Consider the following 20,219-nt stretch of genomic DNA (forward strand, 5'->3'; position numbering starts at 1 on the left):
GTGTGGTCATCATTACACAATGTATGTATGCCATTATAGCACAGCTGAGAACATAAACTTTTGGTGCAAAAAGACATGCTGGGGTCAAGGTAACCTTGCATCACCAGGCTTTTCCATACAGCATGTCAATGTAGACTTGGGGAACACAGGAAGCAAGAATTCTTGATATATATTTAAAAAACTTTAACTATGAATTAACATCGGTCTCACGAGATTAGAACATGGCAAACTATATAAGTGTAACGGAGGTGGTCCGAACCTCCCCACCCAGTTTCGAACCCGGGTCTCCCGCGTGAAAGTCCAATATACTAGACTTTTGAGGCTTCAGGCTGGGGCTGCGACTCTCTCCGCCACACTCACCCCCCTTTGACCTCCTCCTACGGGGAAGCCCAGATCCAGGTCACAGCACCAATGTAACGGAGGTGATCCGAACCTCCCCACCCGGCTTTGAACCCGGGTCTCCCGCGTGAAAGTCCAATATCTTAACCATTACTCCAAAGGGACATCCCTTTGGAACGAGAGCAGATACTAGACTTTTGAGGCTTCAGGCTGGGGCTGCGACTCTCTCCGCCACATAAGTACAGCTTTGTCAAAAAACGTAACAGATTATTTAAAATTTACTTTGACATTTTCAGTACCAAATCACTTTATGGACAGATTATCTGATACAAGATTAAAAAAAACAAAGACGTACACCTTAATAAAGTTTATTTCTCACAATGTTAGAATCATTGGTAGCGATATGTTTTCATGCTTTATTCAGTTCAGTGCATCATAGATTCATGTCTTAAGAGGAGGCATCTTAAATTAGAAAGAGGAAGGCCACAGGTTGATAACATCAGTTAAAGGTTGCATGCAGGCTGGAATCAGAGCATGGCTTACATTTTAATGTAGTCAAAAATGGCTATTTCTCCTCAATGACTGTAACTGACTCCCTTGCTAATTGAATGCGCATCTTGGAAACCAAGTACAAACACCATCAGCAGTGCTTGTAAAATGACAATTTAATAACTGTAAATGTGTAGATATTTGCGTACCAAACAAAGCTAATTAGGAACCAATCCAATTTCCAATTGTAAACCAAAGAAATACAGGAAAAGAAAAAAAAAAGGGGGGGGGGGGTTAACTACAGTGAAAATCACATATAAATGATGCATACAGCGAGGAACTAGTGATTTGCATTCTAGAAATTATGAACTTAATAAGCCAAATGCCCAACAAAATATTTGCAACACTTTCCAGCAGAAACTGTAGTAAGGTCACTTTGAGTTTATGTGGTCCAAGAAAGTTTTGGCTTGAACTAGTGCCCTAAAGCCAAACTCTTAAAACATGTAGCCTACAAGGATACCCTTCATTTTCAAATGAAACTAAAGAGGGTCAAATTCAGGCACTAAGAGGTACCACCATCGTGTCGTTGCCTCTGACCAAGACGGGGAGCTCTAAAATGCAGCCCCACTTGAGTTCCACGTCACTTGGCTCTGTGTTGCCCAGATACTGCTGAGGGACTTCCAAGCTCCCCTCACCTGAATCAGCATGCCTTTTTGCTGAAATTGGATCAATCATCTCCCTTGTCATGTGCTTTCTTAGGCTCAATATCAGGCTTCCTATCTGCGCCATGGGAGTCATCTCCCACTCCCCCACCACCACCACCACCACCACCTGTTGGTCGATTGCGGCTTCTAGCGCCTGGCTGGTACAGCTGAATGGCAGGCCGATCCTGATGCACAAGGAAAACGAGATTCTTAGTTTTAACAAATAATAATTTGAAGAAAATGCCATGTGATAATAAGGTGTGAAAAGACATTACCTTGTTTCTTAAGCGATCTCTTTTAGCACTGTCTTCCTTTCGGTTGTCTTTGGCAGGCTTCTCTGGCCTCTCAGCATGAGTGACGTCTCCTGCGTTCTCTGCCTTTCTCTTCTCCCACACGCGCTCCTTCTCCTTCTTCACCTCCTCCTCACGCTTTCTGTAGGTGTTCTCTCCATCATGGCGTTCTCTCCGCCTGCGGCGATCCTCGTCCTGGCGTCGGATGCGCTCTTTCTCCTTCTGACGCCTCTCCCTATCCCGGTCACGTTCACGCTCCCTGTCTCGATGACTGGCTTCCCGATCACGGAAGTCCTTACGCCCCTCATCATCTACCCTGTAAATCAGATATGAAATAAACATGGAAAGTTACATTTTTAAGAAATTCATATCACATTTTTAAATAATATAACTAATTTATGCCAACTCACTTTCGCACACGATCGTCCTTGTTTTCACTATTCTGACGTTTCTTCAGGTCAGCACTCCCCAAGGCTTCTTTCAGGGGCTTTTCTGGTTTCTTGGATTTCTCTTTCGGTTTCTCCGAGTCAACATCATCGACTCTGTCTGGTTTCCTCAGAAGCTAGCCAACAGCAAACAAAAACAAACATATTTGAATAACAATTACCCCACAATCATGGCGCGAAAACTGTAGGAGGAGTAGGGCGTCAAACTTTTAGTTACCCTAGAAACAGAGAAGAATAATAAAGTTTCCCCAGGACTATAGTGTGTTTCCCTTTGTGCAACCACACTAATTACCCCAAAACATTCTATTTTCCCCAATCCCCAAAATCTCAGACAATCTTTTGCAGTACAAACCTTGATTTTTGGTTCCTCTTTTGCTGGTTCCTTCTCCTTTTCCAAGGGCTTCTCACCTTTCTTCAGCTTCTCTACCTCTTTGCGCTTCCTCCTGTCTTCCTCCCTCCACTTACGACGCTCTTCGTCTCGTTGACGCTTGCGCTCCAGCTCTCGTCTTCGTCTCTCCTCTTTCTTTTCCTCCCTCATTCTCTGAATGAACACCGTAAGATCATGTCAACATATCACGTCAACTACCATTGTGCTCTGACAAACGTCTATATACAAAACACTAACTTGCTACAGTACACACTTACCTGCTTGTTCTTCAAGAAGTCCAGGAGAGGAGTCGTTCTTTTAGCTTAATGTGGGTAGAGAGGAAAACTAGTATTTGAACAGTGCAACAAAAAGTAGCTTTGGATAAACTACTAACAGGTCTCTCTCTTACTGGGCAAAATCATGCAGGTTTCCTACCTCCAAGTTCCTTAGACTTTGCCTCAATTTCTTCCAATAGAGTCTCAGGTGTAGATGTAAATTTTTCATCATCTCCATTATAATATTCCAAGAACTTCTTGTAGTCAGAGTCTAATAGCAATACCAAATAAATGATTAAAGAAAGATTAGGTGTGTGTTAAGGCTTCTACATAGGTACATAGGCTTCTATATAGGTGTTTTGAACAAGACCAAGTAATGCATTATTGAATTACTGAATAGTATGCATATTAATAATCATACCTTCATCTATCGTTCCACATTTGGCATCCCTTTTTTTGCTTCTTTTCTTGGAAATCTTTTGAAAAGGTGCAAACTCCACAATGGCAGTATATTCCTGTCCTGTTCAGAAAATGAACAATTTCTTGTTTAGTGTTGCTCATTTCTTGTATAGTACAGTATTGTATAGCTTTATGTCTTGCATGCAAGCAAGCCCTCAGGGCTTTTTGTGCTATCCAGGATAACTTATCCTTTTAGCATTATTGTATAGCTGTACCTCTCTACCTTTCACAATCTGTTAAGAATTGCAATGCATATGTTGAAATTTTAATTTTGACTATGTAGTTGCAAATAATCTAATGTTACTTTCTACCCTGTTGCTTCAGTGTATGTACCAGCCCACTGAGAAAAGAAAATATTCCTATGTACAAACATAGCCGCAAATTGCAACACTAGATTTTTTTATAATGGGATGAATCTAGGGTTGCAATACCTCCCATAGGCAGCCGATGCATGAAAACAGTTTTTTGCTAACTGATTGTATTAAACGACTTCAAACTCACCAATATTGTAGCTCTATGGAAAGCTTGGAATTTACTCTTGCTAACTGCAAAGTGTTTGTTTCAGAATAATCCACAGTAGACATGTTAGGAGCTACTTTCTATCCAAGAAATTTGGTTCAGGTGATCATTTTTTCTAAGTCCCGGAGTTTGGAAGCGCTCGTGGAAAATCCCTCAACGGTCCTGTGACCACCTGGTTCTAAATGTCACATTATGCAGGAGGCAGCGGTACATGGCGTTATAGAAGACGAGCGCTTCCGAAGTTCAGCACTTAGAAAATAAACCATGTCTGCTCGGATTTCTTGACAGAAAATAAATCATAACAATTCTTCGGTGGATTTTTCAGAAACAAACACTTTGCAGTTAGCAAGAGTAAATTCCAAGCTTTCCATAGAGCTACAATATTGGTGAGTTTGAAGTCGTTTAATACAATCAGTTAGCAAAAAACTGTTTTCATGCATCGGCTGCCTATGGGAGGTATTGCAACCCTAGATTCATCCCATTATAAAAAAATCTAGTGTTGCAATTTGCGGCTAGTACAAACATACCTGCAAATAAAAAAATATTTCAATTACGATTTAAAGATGTTGTACAACAGTACATACCTCTGCTATCAATGAAAACATATCCATCAAATCGATCTCGGAACAAGACAATATCCTCTTGCTTTTTGAAATTGATGTATGCCCGTGAAAAGAGGTGGGGGAAAAGGCTATAGAAATAGAATGGAAAAAGAAGTCTAGCATAAATACAATTTAGCAAAAGACCACCAAAGATTTTGTAATCTAATAAACTTTTTATTTTATTTTTTCACCTGGTGTCATTAGAAAAGAATTCTAGATAGTCCACTTCTGGAAGCGGCTGTAACTGTTCCTCCAGTTCCTCCTTGGTTAGACTGGGTGGTAAACGTCTGATCACGATCTATCAACAGGGATAAAGTTAATGACAACATAGAAAGGAACCCGGGGACCCCAAGAGGTCCTTGAGGTGGTCCCCAGATAAATGATGGCTAGTTAGGAACCAAATGGACACTGTGTGGCTGTAACTCTGAGTGTACAAATGGAACCAAATGGACCCTAACTCTGAGTGTACAAATGGAACCAAAGGTGGTCCGTGGTTCCCTAATATACACCAGCAATTAAAATAATATAATATAAAATTATCTATTCTTTGAAAATGTTTTAATATTTGACTTTGATTTTAACACGCCAAATCTTGTGTTCCTTCCTTGGCTTATAATCTATTCAGATGGGGGTCCGCGCCCAAATACACATTCATTAATTTAGGGATCCTTGACATGAAAAAGTTTGAGAACCACTGCAGTTTACTCAACTTACTTAACTTGATACCAAAGTATACAATAACAGTGATTTATAAAATAGCAACTACTTGCCTGCTATGAAACCCGACAGACAGTCATGTTTATAATCCTGTATAATCTGCAATGACGTTCATCGGACTACATTAATTAATAGCTAACGTTAGCTAGCTAGATAGCGAGTTATAAGCTACCTTTGTCATGGCCTCTTTCCTTTCCTTTGGCTTTTCCAGCTTTTCTCCATCTTCACATTTTATTTCCATTTTTCTCTCTTTAGGACGAGTGTTTTCCTTGTCTTCCTTCATGGTTGCAAAGCTATTTTGTTGCCCGATTAAAATGTGTTTCCATTCCAGAGTGACGTCTGTTTACTTTTTAGCAAGTTAGCCAAGTCAGCTAGCAGAAGCGTTGAGCCCAAACTACTTCCTCTGTCTGCTGTGGGCGGGGTTTCCCAATCATTCAATAGCTGTCAGGTTGATTTATAATAATAATAATAATAATTGTTGTTATTAATATTATTATTTTGGGAATGTTTTATATTTTCTAGAACACCCAAAATCTTTCCTACATTTTGTTTTTAATCATTATTATTTCAAAACATTTTCATAAATATATATAAACAAACTAAATTGTTTTCTATGTAATTTCCTTAACAAATAGAAGAAGAAAAAAATCATAAATTAGAAAACACATAAGAAGTTGTGAAAATAGCTGATCTACAAGCTCACTACTACGAAGCGACTCATTGTGAGCTTGTAGATCTACTATTTTCACTACTTGGGTCACAGGCTAAAGGTTTGGGAACCACTGTTCTGGAATGTAAAGTGGCTGTAAAACTGTAATGTAATGACGGTCACAAGGGAACATTTCCATTTAATAAACTTTCAAACATAGTTTATTATATCTTCCGATAAAAAGATGTGAAAAAGCTTTTTTCAATTGTGGTTCTGTGAATTCAATTAATCAAAACATACAATATCATACAGTAATATACAAGATGTTGATTATCATCAACATTAATAAATGTACAGTAAGCAGTTGGGGCTGGTCATTTCTGGTGTTTTTAAGCTTAGATGACATGAACATAATAAGAAAAACCAGGTGCTCACAGTCTAAGAGTAAAATTGAGTAGATGGTGCTCACGGATCAAACAGAATCAAGACATAATAAAAAACTGAGGCGATCCGGTCAGTCCAGCTATTGATTGAATATATTTTATTAGACAAAATGAAGTACAGCACAAGTACAGTAAAAAAATAAAAAATAAAATGTAGTAGGCTACAGCACAAGTACAGTGAAAACACCCACTCTAAAAGGAACAAAACGGTCTTGTTTCCGTTGGGGTCCTTGGTATTCACTTCATCAACATGTAAAGTAGCATTAAAAACATTCAATGTCATCACTAGTATAAAACACTATGTACAGAGTAGGGGGAAAAGGTGGGGTGAGGGTAAAGTAAGGGGGGGGGGGTCACTTCTTGCCTGTCTAAGGGAGAAGTGATTACTACCTCCACCTTTGGCCTCCTGAAAGGTGATTTCAGGCAGTTTTGAAGGAAGCCAGTGAACTACATGTTTTAAGGGAAGGCGTCAAGGCATTCCACACTTGGGTGGCGTGCTGTAGAAGAAGAATTTACCCATGTTTGTATGCTTGGTGGATGTTACCAGATCGTTGTTTGAGCTCCCTCTACTATTGTGGCTGTGGGTGTCGGCTATACTTTGGAGGATATTGAGGGTCGGATTGACTATTTTGAAAGCCAATCCAACTTTTAGTTGTTTAACCCCGTCTTCTACCCTGGTCCCTGAGCCATCTTAGGCTGGTAAAATGTGTGCGGAAAAGGTGGGCCATGTGCCCCAGGTCAAGAAGTAGTCAAATCAGTTTGTTTGCTAACATAGTCAAAGATGGGCTGAATCATGAATGAGGCCCTGGCAAGAGTCCTGAGGCCACTTTTGTCAAAAGTGGAAATTCTCTTTGTTGCCATGCTATCATCAGACATATATTTGTCAAGAATACAGCCCAAATAGGTAATCTATTGTTTGCTAGAGATGACTATGTCATCAACTTTGACCTTGAAATCATTTACATTTATCATACTGAGAATGTCTGGTCCCAAAAGTGTAGTGACAGTTTGTTATTGGTAAGCCAAGTACGGATTTTGGTGACTTTAGAGCTGAGAGCTGCAATTTGTCATCAGCGAACAGGAACAATTTGCAGTTACAGCCAGCATTCATCTCGTTAATGTACAGGTGGAACAGTAACGGTCCTAGAATGCTTCCTTGAGGAACCCCACAGCTCACCCGGGAGGAACGAGGACATGGTTTCCGTTGATGTCAACCACTTGTTCTCTTCCCTCAAGGTAGGATTTCATCCAGTTTAATGATGTGCTATTTCAAAACCAATCGCCCCTAGCTTATTCAGTAGAATTGAATGATTTACAGCAGTGTCAAACGCCTTTTGGAGGTCCAGCATGACCATACCGCACTACCGCAGTATCAAACGTTTGATGTAGTCGGTCAGATACAGTAGGCTAGTGGAGTGGGGTTCTGAAGCCAGATTAGAATTCAAACAGCAGTTTATGCTCGGCGAGGTAGCTGTTGATTTACTCTTGGATTAATCTCTCCATAGCTTTTGAGATGGAAACAGGGCGTTAGTTGCCAATTTCTAATTTGCTTCTAAACACCTCTCTATGATGTATAAATGAAATTAAACCATTGTTATTGGTGTGTTTTGTACATGTAAAACTAAGAATATACATTTAAGTATTAATAAGTTGTCACTCAATGACAAACATTACTGAAATCAAAGTCTCAATGGCGCCGGGAGGTGGCGCTGTGGTCAAAGCAACGGCGGCGTCCCCCGGAAATCAACCAAATACCGTCACAGGAAGTTAAAGAACCTCTTTGACCGTCAACAACGTCCGCTCGGATTTGGGACATTTGACATTTCTTTAGCGAATAGCGATCAAAACAAAGCATCCACTCAGGGTGGCTTCGGGGCACGTCGTCCGCAGATACACGTTGCGTTTGCATGTGTCTTCATAAACCTCTGAAAAGATGTGGTATGAAATAATCCCCCCGTTCGCCGTCATGACGGTGTGTCTAATCATTCCTGGCATCGCAACAGCACAGATCCACAAGCTCACCAACGGAGGGAAGGTAAGAAACAGTGGTGGAAAAAGTAGTAATGTTTGTAAAAGTATCAATACTGCAATATAGAAATACTGTCACAACTTACAAGTAAAAGGCCGGTTGTCAAAATGTAAGTACAATTACAAAAGTAATATTGGCATCAAAATGTACTCATTAGGGCTATTTTCACATGGCCGAAATGTATATAGGCCAGTGTTGAAGTGTTAATGTATGTTTTAATAATAATAATCTTCAAAATAACTAGTAAGTTTTCAAATACTAGTGGAGTAAAAGTACAATTAAAAGTATTGGAAATTGGAAAGTAAAGTACAAATATCTCAATTGTAAGTACATTTATTTAGTTACTTTACATCACTGGGGTCAAGGACTCCTGTAGTCAAGGACTCCAGTGATGATTTCTTAAGCAAGCTACATACCTGATGCATCCTGAAGTATTTTCTGCTTTTTGTTCTCAGGAAAAGAGGATCGCACGACTTCCCTATCAGTGGTACTTGATGGAGAGAGACAAGCGGGTGTCAGGAACTGGTATATACCATCAGTCTAAGGTAAATAAACAGTACACCATCACTAAGGTAAATTACAGTACACCATCACTAAGGTAAATTAACAGTAATAGTATGCCATCACCCAAAGTTTAATAAACAGGTGTACCGTCATGTGTCATACCATCACTCTAAAGTAAATCGAAAGGTGTGTACCATCACTCTAAAGGTGTGTTGTTCACAAAGGAGGCGAAGATATCTATTGCATCACTTATTTTGGCAGGTGCCTGGGACCATTGCGTTTATTCGCGTTCCCCTATTTGCACATGCTGTGAAGTCACTGTACACATATTCTGAACACATTTTTAATTCAGCAGTAGCTGCAAATTGCATCCAAACAAAAAAGTGCTATTTGATTGTATTAAACAAATTATCCTCGATCTGTAAAGTGTTTGTTTGACAGAAATCCACCATACATGTTATGAACTACTTTCTGTCAAGAAATTCCGTGCAGATTACTTTCCTAAGTGTTGGAGTTTAGAAGCACTCCTGGGAAATTACACGGTCCTGTGTAGCACCCATTTCTAAGTTGCACATAATGCGGAAGGCAGGACATTATTGAAAACAAGCGCTTCCAAACTCTGTTAACACCAAAGATTATCGCCATGGAATTTCATGACAGAAAGTAACTCATAACATGTCTATGGTGGATTGTTATCAAACAAACACTTTGCAGATAAAGGATAATTCAAGCTTTCCGTACAGCTGCAATGCTGGTGAGTTTAGACCACCATGCATCTGTTTGGATGCATGGTCTGCCAATTGTTGGTGTTGCAACTCTAGGTTCAACGTATATATATATATATGTGGTGCGATTACAAAGTCAATGCAAAGACGTGAATTATGAGTAGTAATATTTTTGAATCTAGCAAAAGTTGTAAGTGTGAAATTAATCAAGATTGAGCAACTACGTGGTTATATGCTATAGTTGCAATAGGGCAGCTGAGAGAGAAACTCCAATAATATTTCAGTATCAGGAAGAATGTTATGTGCTGGTGAAGGGGGTACTTGGCTGTAAAAAGAATATCATGGGGGTACACTAGTAAAGAACGTTTCAGTAACTGCTCTATAAACAACCATTTAAGAGTAATCACCTATTCTCTTCTTTCAACAGGGACTTGAGAATATCCACTAAGAACTACATCCACAACTACATTACAAGACTCGTCAGATTAAAGTTCTTTGTTGCATATTGAAGAAATAAATTATGTTTAACTACATGTTTGTTTTGATTCATTCAAGTTGTTGGCATCCATCCGGTGTTCCATTTTAGTTATGGAAAACTAGGTCTGAAATGCCTTTGATAACAAAATTACACATTGTAGTAATGTGCCTTTCTACATCTGGTCAAGAGGCAGGTTAATGGTTTGTTTGGCTAGATGTTGCTGTAAACTAGTAGGGAGGAAGGAATGAATACATGCAACATGTGATCAGAGAGATCAGTAACAATAGTCTAGGCTTTCTAATATACTGCACTTGGCAGAAACGTAACAAGCCGTTTGATTAACACATTTATTAACCATTCTGTTAAGCTTCTCACATGGAAACTTCATACAGGAAATATTTTTGCTGAATGGCTGATTTGAGTTCAAACCAAATTCCATGTAATAAACTGAAAAATATACAAAAGGCAAAAGAGCCTACAGTACATACTGTACACTACTTGCAATTATTCAAATGGACTTTGAATTTGCAATGTATATCTGTACATTTCACAAAAACACTTTCCAAAATACAGATAGGCATAATCTGTATGTTTTTAACAACATAATGCCTAAAATAAAACAAACAAGTGAATAAGATAAGTGCAGTGCCAGGGCAGAGTGAAGCTTCATTTCTCTTCCTTGCCTTTGGTTTTCCTGTACACCATTTCTCTGAAACTGGAAAGGATCTTGCTTTCTCTCTTCCTTCTTTCTTCCTGGTTGAAGGACGCAAGGGCTCGCTTTTCATCGGCACTGTAGATCTGGTTTTCCTTTCTCAGACGCACAGCCTCCATACGACGATGTCTGAGGAGTTGCACACAATCACGGCAATTAGTTTAGTGCTTTATATTGATATGGTTGGCACCACATCTACCAATCACTGTACAGTGCCACAGTTACTATACATGAACATTAAATCACTACAAAGAAAATCTAAACTAAAGTACAAAGAGAATCAGCTTTCTAAAATGATTAACTTATAATTAGACCAATTTTGATCTTAGTTTGGTCATTAATGCAAATGAGGCAATATAGTGCATTATATATTTGTGTCGTGAGTTTGGTTATTTCACTAGTTTGATGTTTATCACGCTGCTTTGGTATGTCAGTCATCTGTCTTTATTATTGGTTAGTGTCGTCATTATTAGAATGCAACTTATTATGTAGGTAAATGTTAGTTAAATGTGTTGCATTTGTTTTAACAAATTAGCCTTGTGTTAAACCTTTCCCTGATATTTTTATTTTATTCCCATAAAAACATTCATGTACCTGCTACCACTCATGACGAAGCCAGACTTCTCGAAGTTTGCAATCTCATCACTGGTCAGCCCAATCTCTCCTCTTCTTGGGATACGTTTTCCTGCTTTAACATATTCTGCCATAGCTGCACCTTCACCTGGTAGCAGAGCGTGACCAAAGCTGTAGACAGGTAAAAAAGGGCAAAGTACATGTTGATGTATGTTTCATCATTTAAAACGGAAATAAGTATGTATATATATATCGTGACGCGAGTCACACTTTGAATTTTCCCCATTGTCTTGAATGGGGAAAATGAATAAAATAAATGTATGAAGATCTCTGTGTCAGTCCTTACCTATATATGGAGATTCCAGGTGTCATCAATATTAAGCCCAAACCTGGAATGCCCATATATGGACATACTAGTTGAATCAGCATTTTCCTATTTGGCTTCCATGACAGTCTCATGTGGTCTATGACGTCAGTCATCTATGTCGTCAGTCATCTCCATATTTGGGAAAAGTTACATTTTTGCATTTCCCCATTCAAGTCAATGGAAAAAAATGTATTTCACAAATGCATTTATATAAATTAAACTATATATAACGTATCTTTTAGCAAAATGCAAGCACAAGATTCCAGATGAAGCCGGAAATATGGCCCAAGTGCGTGCCACCAAAACTGTGGGAGGAGTAGCGCGGCAAAATAACGTTTATCTGGAAAGCCAACCCTTCATACACATATTCAAAGCTTTTTCTAAACCTTTGTTTACAATGTATGTACCTTTTTTAAAGCTGCAAAGTGCTTTCTAACCATCATAATCAGTATTTGTAGACTAACTAAGAAATCCACTTTTTTAGCTGATAGCCAATGAACAGCTATAGTATGTGATTGTGAAATGTGAACTTCTGCAACCATTCAGTTCATTAAGTGGGCATTACTGATCAGATTATGTCTTAACAAATTGACTTACTCCAGAGGTTTGTCATCTTGAGACATTTGGGTGAGTGGGGCCTCTGGGCCCACCAGGTGCTCATCCATGCAAGTCCTCTCCACCCACATCACCGCCCCATTCTCCTCTTCATCCTCCTCCCCGGACTTCTCACTGCTTGAGTCACTGGAAACCTTACGGTTCTTTTTTGCCTTCTTTTTCTTGGACTTCTTGGATCTGTGTATATAATGAGAAGCTTATTCAGCTTATTCATCATGCTCCCGAACCATGCGAGACTGTGAAGATGAAGAGAAGTTTTTTTAGGTATCATGTTCCTGAACCATGTCACGGTGAAATGAATCTGGGATCCCATTCAGTAAAAAAAATAATAAACTTTGTTTTTGCCTCTGAGGGCACCACCTTCTTTTTTGTGTAGAGACAGGAACTCGATTTGGCTCCTCCCCTTTCTTAGTCCACTTCCTCCCGGGTGCTTCTGTGTTTATTCCTACTAACAACAACACTACATGTTTAGGTGCTGACATTCTGCTGTTAGCAGAATCTGTAATCAGAGACTACTGTGAAATTGATCAATTTGGTTAGGCACCATGTTCCTGAACCGTGTGAGTGTGTCTCAATGAGGAGAAACTCGGTTAGGCACCATGCTCCTGGTGGCCATGTGAGGGAAATTAATACTTAGTGTAAGCTTACTTCTTGCTCTTCTTCTTCTTTTTCTTCTTCTTGACTTCTTCCTCTGCAAAGTGGCAATATGGGAATTTGCATTAGAAACCAATCATTTTATGCATGTTGTTTTGTATCGAATCACACAAAAAAATACAAGTAAAGGACTTTTCAACAGCCTCGCAAGTTGGAAACTGAAGGAATCATTTTCTAACCCTCTGAATCTGACTCGCTCTCCTCTGAGTCTGAGTGCTTCTTGTGTTTCTTCTTCTTGGATTTCTTCTTCTTTTTCTTCTTTTTCTTGTCTTCTGCAAATACCAGAAAGAAGTTGTTTCAAATTCACACAGAATCTAACAATAACTCTGTCATTTACAATAGTCAAATGTTGCATACAGTCGAACAAACCTTCTGAGCTTGAATCTGAGCTGCTATTTTTTGCGTCCTCTTCTACTGGTGTGAATTCATCAGAGCTTGGGGGATTGAGAGAATAAATACATAACTAAAAATCAAGAAAAATAAGGATGCAGATGTTTTAACATGTTGTATAGAATAGCTCAACTTACTCTGGTTCCTTTACTCTTGGTGAGTATCCCCAAACTTCAGGGCAACCTAATTCACCAATCCTCTCCCTCTCTTGCAGACGCCTGTAAAATATACAAATTAAACACAACCCTGATAATGTTAAGAATGCTTTTAGGTAAGGACAGCTGACACTTTGGCAAGAGTCAACACAGAGGTGCCATAGAAGTGGGTTAGGAACTCGAAACAACCATGGAAACTGTACAGCCCACTGTTCAAGAGAGAGCAGAGCACAATGTATTATTGTTACATTTCTATTCTCCCAAAGGTAAAGATGTTACTGTCAGGTTGTCTCAATGAATTTGGAAGTCGGCACAAAGGATCCCAATGCAAACAAGCAAGATTTAATTAATAGTATTATCATTATTATTACAAAACATACATTAACCACTTAAACCCTATAGATTCCGGCCATTTGAAAATAGCCGATCTACTACTGACTCTGCTCTTTTCAACAGATTCTTATATTTGAAAACTTGAAATGGGACATTCTGCATAATGAGTACTTTTACTTTTGGTACTTTGAGTACATTTTAACGTCTATATACCTTTGCATTTTTACTCAAGTACATTTTGAAATGTGGACTTTTACTCGAGTAAAACATTTGAGTATTTTTTCCACCACTGCAAATAATCAATCAATCAATCAATCAATCAAGGGTTACGTTACCGGGCTATGAAGGCCTCCTGCCTCTGGCGTTGAGCATCATCTCTCTCCTGATCATAGTAATCGTTTCTGGATCCATAACTCTGCTCATTGGACCAGTGGTTGGTGCTGCCGTGTCTCTCTCTGGACCGTGAGCGACTCCGACGGGGGCTTCCTATGCGGAATCTCTTGATGGTCCTGGCCTCTCGGAGGCGATGCTCTCGCTCTTCCCTTTCCCGTTCTCTGTTGCGGGGCTTCGGCAGCTTTGGACCAAAATAGTCCGGAGACAACAGTCTTTCCCGTCCGTGGCTGCCACTGCGACTCCGAGACCGAGAACGACTCCGTTTTCTGGGCCTGGAGCTCTGCTCGCCGTCAGAACCACCGGATTGATTCGACATTTCAACTGCTTTCTATTAAAACGAGGTTACAGAACAACAAAAAAAGAAAATAAACAACGCCCGTTGCGCCGATTTAGAAACAAAATTGTCAAATTCACGATATTGCGTACAGGATGTCAACCATAGGGAATGTCCATGGGAATGTCAACAACAAATCCTCCCAAACAGGAAGTCAAAGTGTGTCCTTCTCTCGATTTGACCGTGTGGCATCATGGATCGGCTCCGAATGTCGTTCCGCTCGTACCGATTGATTGATTGAATAATTTATTAGAGGATTGCATAGGGAAAAGTACAGTTTCATGACAGTACAAATCACTGGTACAAGGTCAACTGAACGGAGATCCTAGTAAGCTTTTCGGCTTATTTACACAGGAACCACTTTATGTATCTCATATAACATGGATAGAACACTAGTACTTTGCATTGGGAAATTGTCAGCAACAAAAGGGGAGAAAATAAAAAGCAAACAAATAAAACAAGGGAAAAAGAAACAATAGTAACAGAGCAGTATAATCAGTGGATTATAATCAGTATAATCCATTCTAGGGCTCTGAATAGTAATACAGTGAAATAGGGGATATTTACAAAGGAAAGGGGAGGTAGGCCTAGTTACATTATTTAAAACGGATTGCCCGCGCCGTTACTGCAACTTTATAATTATATTTGATTAAATGGAATATAGACAGGCATAGACAATTTTCGTATGTTTTTAAAAATGCACTGTCTGGGTGGGTCGAGATGGCGAGTTGGCGCCTTCTGGTGGCGGTTTATTGTGACAATCATTGGTGTCACCGTGTCAGTCAGTCAGCAGCATCTCTTTAGTCTTTATTGTTGCAGATACACGTCGTTCTCTTTCTGTGTGTGATCGGCTGTGTTGTGTTCATCGCTGTTACAACCGTTTGTTCTGGACAGGAACAGCGAAGCTGCAGGTAAAACCACCGTCTCTCTCTCGGCATGAGCTGAGCTCACACACAGCCTTCCATTGAAACAGGCATGATGATGAGCGCTGCTATGCTATGCTGTGGCGCGCTATCTGCATACATTGTGGTTGGTGTAAAGTAACTAAGTACATTTACTCAAGTACTGTACTTATTAGTACAGTTGAGGTATTTGTACTTTACTGGAGTATTTCCTATTTCCAACACTTTTACTCCACTACAAGTATTTGAAAACTTTAGTTATTAGTTACTTTGCGTAATGCAGATATAGTATTATAGGTCTACATTATATTATAAAACATGCATAAACCACTACTAGCCCTATTTTATACCTAGGCTGTTTGAAAATCTACTTGTAGATCTGCTATTTTCAAAAGATTTTTGTCCATTTGAAAACTTGAAATGGGACATTCTGTAAAATGAGTACTTTCTATTTTCGGTACTTTAAGTACATTTTGATACCAATACTTTTGTACTTTTACTCAATTACATTTTGAATTCCGGACTTGTACTTCTGCATACACGCACAACGAGGGTGTCGCGTACCCCTTGAAGGTCCGATCTACAAGCTAAAAAACGCGACACATCCTCTGCTTCGCGACGCGTCGTTGTTTTGTAGATCTGCCATTTTGGCTTTGCATGCGACAGCGACGCGTACTGTCGTACGGCGGAGTGTAAATTAGGGAACCGCTCGATTGTATTGCCGCAGCAATCGTTCATTTAACACAATTATCTGAAGAAATTGACCCGTTTTGATTTGCTTATTTGGACAAACGTTTGTCCACCGCGCGAATAAAGACAAGACACCAAGTCCAAATGCTAATATAAACTATCCGGCTGCTAAGAAGCTAACGTTAGCCAAGCAAGTTAATGTTTTTGTCTCTTCCGACCGGAGGCCTGCTTGATGCTACAGCTAACTGACGTTTATTGTTATCGAGAAGTTGAGCCAGATAATAACGCTGTTAATTAATATTGCTCCCAGAAGTATCGCCTAGTAAGTAATTCCTACACTTCGCATGATCTGAATACAACCGAACATGCACGACTTATGTGTTTCTTTTCAATGGACAAACGGCTAACGTTAGCCTTCCTTGTTTGTTTCCCCTGTGTCATATGATAGATAGCGCTATACAAAATACACGGATCAAGTTAAAAATCTGAATCCAACTAAATATAGCCTATATTCTTTTTACTTTTGAAGTGTTGCTTTAAAATATATATATATATATATATATATATATTGTTAGTTTAATCCACTTCCTCAAAACTGAATTTATTATCTCTTTATTGCGTTGTTTGCTGAAACGCCCAGCCGTATCAATAGCATATTTTAATTTCTTGTCTGCGTGAGGCATGTCTTAGAGAATAATAAGTTATTGTATTGTTCTTCCATCTGCAGGCATGTCGAGCCTAAAGCTGATCTCTGCAACTGACACCCAGTACTCAGCAGCTGTGCTGACCAAAATGAATGAACAACGAAATATTGGATTATTTTGCGATGTCACCATAATTATTCAGGACAAGAAATTCAGAGCTCACAAAGCTATCCTGTCTGCCTCAAGCACTTACTTCCACCAACTTTTCTCTGTAGCTGGACAAGTAATTGAGCTGAACTTTATCAGAGCTGAAATCTTCGAGCAGATTCTCAATTACATTTATAGTTCCAAACTTGTCCGTGTCCGTTCTGACATTCTTGAGGAACTCATACACGCTGGACAGATGTTGGGTGTAAAGTTCATTGCAAACTTGGGGGTACCACTAGCTCAAGTCAAGGGTCTACCAGGTCTGTCCAAAGAGACTGGAAACAAAAGCGATGCATCGTTAGAAAGTATGCCTATGATCACGGAATCCTTTTCGATATCTGCGGAAGAATTCAATCAGACTCACAAGAAAGCTGATGATGATGATTCAGACGGTGATGTTATGTTTGTCTCCAAAACAGATGCCCAAACCAGGGCAGCAAATAAAAAATCAGCACCTACAGAGATCATTGATTTGGAATTGGACTCCGATGATCATTCAACACCAGCAAAAAATCAGGAATCAAAAGATGCAGTTACGAAAGGGCACAAAGAAAGCCCATCCCCTATGAAAATTGTCAAGGTTGTTGATCATAATAGTGCTCTGAGCATTCCAAACACAAGCTCCAATGTCCCATCTTCCCCTGCCCGAGTCTCTTCAGAAAGCGCTCCCACACCCACAACACCAGCCAGTTCAAGCAGCCAGGTCACCCCTGAGCCCCCAGTCACCTTGCAGCCTAAGGAAAACAGCGACACAAATGGAGTCCAAAAGAAGTCTGATGAAAACAGCAACACAAGTGGAGTCCAAAAGAAGCCTATTGAAAACAGCAACACAACTGCAGTCCAAAATAAGCCTATTGAAAACAGCGACACAACTGCAGTCCAAAAGAAGCCTATTGAAAACAGCGACACAACTGGTGTCCAAAAGAAGCCTATTGAAAACAGCGACACAATTGGAGTCCAAAGAAAGCAGATTTCCATTGCAACTCAGAAAAACGATCTCAAAATGAAGCTTTCAGATGTGTCTTCCGTAGGGAAGATGGATGAAAGCAATCTGGATCTTCTCAAATCAGTTATGGCTTCCAAAAAAACAATTACACTAGACAAGGCCTCAGAAATTGACTCTATTTCAACAGGTTGTAAAGTGTACGCCAACATTGGAGAAAACACTTACGATATCGTCCCAGTGAAGGAAGACCCAGGGGAGGGCGGTTCTAAACTTGGTAAAGGGAAGAGGTCTTCATGCCCCACATCCCCCTCTGACACTGGCTCACCAAAGAGTGGCAAGAAAAAGGCCAAAACAGAGCCAGAGGATCACTATGAGCTTATTATGGATGGGAAGACTTTCTTTGTGTGCATCATCTGTAAGCGTCCCTATGTTTGTCTGACGAGTCTCCGGCGTCACTTCAACACTCACTCGTGGGAAAAGAAGTACCCCTGTCACTACTGCGACAAAGTCTTTGCCCTTGCTGAGTATAGAACTAAGCATGAGATCCACCACACTGGGGAAAAGCGATATCAGTGCTTGCTGTGCAACGAAACGTTCTTGAACTACCAAGTGCTCTCTACCCACTGTAAACAGGCGCACAACCAAGATCCCAGCGGGAGAAAATTAAAAGAGAAGGATGAAGGCTGTGAAAACACCCTGTACCGCCTGCTGCCCTGTAGAACCCTGCAAATGAAGCCGTACTCGTGGAGCACTGAAGATTTGGGTATTATTCCTGTCATCGGTGAGGACGGCACTGTGCAGTGTATAAACCCTCTCGAGCAAGAGGTCCACCCACATGCTCAAAGCAAAACGATGACCTGGAGTGAAATGTTTGTTGGGCCTCCTGCTCATGCACAGCCTGTTGCACACAGTCGGCCAGGGCCTATAATTAACCCGCCCCCACCCAGCCAGGGTTCCACAGAATTTGACTTTGTCATACCGGAGACCTATTGAGAAAGATTGCTTACTTACTTATACATTATCTGTGCCTTTCAGTAATTGTCATCTTTAAAAAGGAAGTGTTATTGAAGAATGTTGTCCTGAAATCTTCCTACTTAACGTAGTTATTGTATTAACTTGCTCACAATATTTCTGTTTTAGCAAATATATAGACATGCATACATTTACGCTGTTGATTTTCAATATTGGAAAAATGAAAATGAAAACCAGGGTTAAGTGTAAAACAAAGAATGCAAATGCACCCCCCATTGGATAATTAAAAGAAAACATCTACATTTTGAAGTCCAAGCTTAACCACAGCACCATGGCTGTGCTCAGGCATAATATTAACATGTTCAACGCCTTTAAGCCTAATTTACACTTGGTTGCATGAAAATAACATTGAAAACCATTTTCCGACCTATCCTGTACTATCCTGCAACTGTGTATGGATTAGCCTTTGTATTCACATTTCCTATAGCCTTTTTTCTTTTTTACACCCAGTAGTAACATTCCGGCATTCTTACCAGCAACATTTGTTGCTTTTTGTCAACAAAATCGTAAGGTATCTTGTCTTGAATTAACTCTCAGAACATGAAATCTTTTCTTGAACTGGTTGAGTTCTTGAGGGCATAGCTCAAATGTTTGGGTGCAAGATAATAGTTGGATCGGTGTCTGTTTTGATCTGAAATGTGATCATGCCCGTTTCCGGGTTTAAATCATTACGCCTTTTCTTTTTTTTCTTCTTTTTTTACTTCACTTTTATGATCATTGGATGATTGGATATCCTACATCTGGGTAATGGATAATGTTGCAGGGACATTTTTCAATAGTCTCTCAATTAATTTTTTGAATGGTTGCACAAATGTATTACATTTCCATTCAAAGTTTATTTGATAATGTTCATTTCCCCAAACATTATTGTTTTGTCTTTATATGCTGGCCATATTATTTTCTGTCAAATCGATTTATGTCGATGCCAAAAGCTGCCTCTTGTACACCATATGGGTTTTTAGAGATTGTTTCAAGGTGATGAGTAATGTAACTTGTTTGTACAGATTGAGCACTTAATAACCGGCTCATGCAGCACAGCAGAGGACTATTTTGTACAATTTTGCTTTTTCATTGTTTTGTGGTCAGTGTAGTGTTAACATTATATCTGTCATGCAGTAAAATGCTGCAGTATGTCTTTAGAATAAACAAATTAACTATGGCATATGTATATAGTTGTGCTCAAGCCCTTTTGTACTTCCACATTTTTCTTCTACACTTATTTATTAGGTCTTTAGTG

General features: G+C 39.7%; 4 protein-coding genes across 4 annotated transcripts; 2 read left to right on the forward strand and 2 right to left on the reverse strand.

Annotated features, from left to right (window-relative positions):
- Positions 1-701: 701 nt before the first annotated feature.
- On the reverse strand, positions 702-5,573 carry upf3b (UPF3B regulator of nonsense mediated mRNA decay). The gene is made up of 10 exons (XM_080745781.1): positions 5,380-5,573; positions 4,682-4,788; positions 4,473-4,579; positions 3,332-3,430; positions 3,071-3,181; positions 2,914-2,957; positions 2,621-2,809; positions 2,233-2,384; positions 1,808-2,138; positions 702-1,717 (listed from the first exon to the last, which is right to left on the reverse strand). Exons 1-10 carry the CDS (start codon positions 5,488-5,490, stop codon positions 1,556-1,558), a joined length of 1,413 nt encoding a protein of 470 aa, XP_080601907.1. The 5' UTR covers positions 5,491-5,573; the 3' UTR covers positions 702-1,555.
- A 2,432-nt stretch (positions 5,574-8,005) lies between these two features.
- Positions 8,006-10,090, forward strand: ndufa1 (NADH:ubiquinone oxidoreductase subunit A1). Its single transcript, XM_080746406.1, has 3 exons — positions 8,006-8,334; positions 8,784-8,873; positions 9,985-10,090. Exons 1-3 carry the CDS (start codon positions 8,233-8,235, stop codon positions 10,003-10,005), a joined length of 213 nt encoding a protein of 70 aa, XP_080602532.1. The 5' UTR covers positions 8,006-8,232; the 3' UTR covers positions 10,006-10,090.
- Positions 10,091-10,210: 120 nt separating this feature from the next.
- Positions 10,211-14,671, reverse strand: nkap (NFKB activating protein). Its single transcript, XM_080745858.1, has 8 exons — positions 14,170-14,671; positions 13,484-13,564; positions 13,326-13,390; positions 13,136-13,228; positions 12,951-12,993; positions 12,285-12,479; positions 11,342-11,491; positions 10,211-10,876 (listed from the first exon to the last, which is right to left on the reverse strand). The coding sequence occupies exons 1-8, from the start codon at positions 14,541-14,543 to the stop codon at positions 10,702-10,704; spliced, it is 1,176 nt and encodes a 391-aa protein (XP_080601984.1). The 5' UTR covers positions 14,544-14,671; the 3' UTR covers positions 10,211-10,701.
- Positions 14,672-16,177: 1,506 nt separating this feature from the next.
- On the forward strand, positions 16,178-20,219 carry zbtb33 (zinc finger and BTB domain containing 33). Its single transcript, XM_080745931.1, has 2 exons — positions 16,178-16,475; positions 16,881-20,219. Exon 2 carries the CDS (start codon positions 16,883-16,885, stop codon positions 18,941-18,943), a length of 2,061 nt encoding a protein of 686 aa, XP_080602057.1. The 5' UTR covers positions 16,178-16,475; positions 16,881-16,882; the 3' UTR covers positions 18,944-20,219.

The sequence above is a fragment of the Nannobrachium achirus genome, assembly GCF_963921795.1.
Source record: "Nannobrachium achirus genome assembly, chromosome: 17".
Lineage (NCBI taxonomy): Eukaryota > Metazoa > Chordata > Actinopteri > Myctophiformes > Myctophidae > Nannobrachium > Nannobrachium achirus.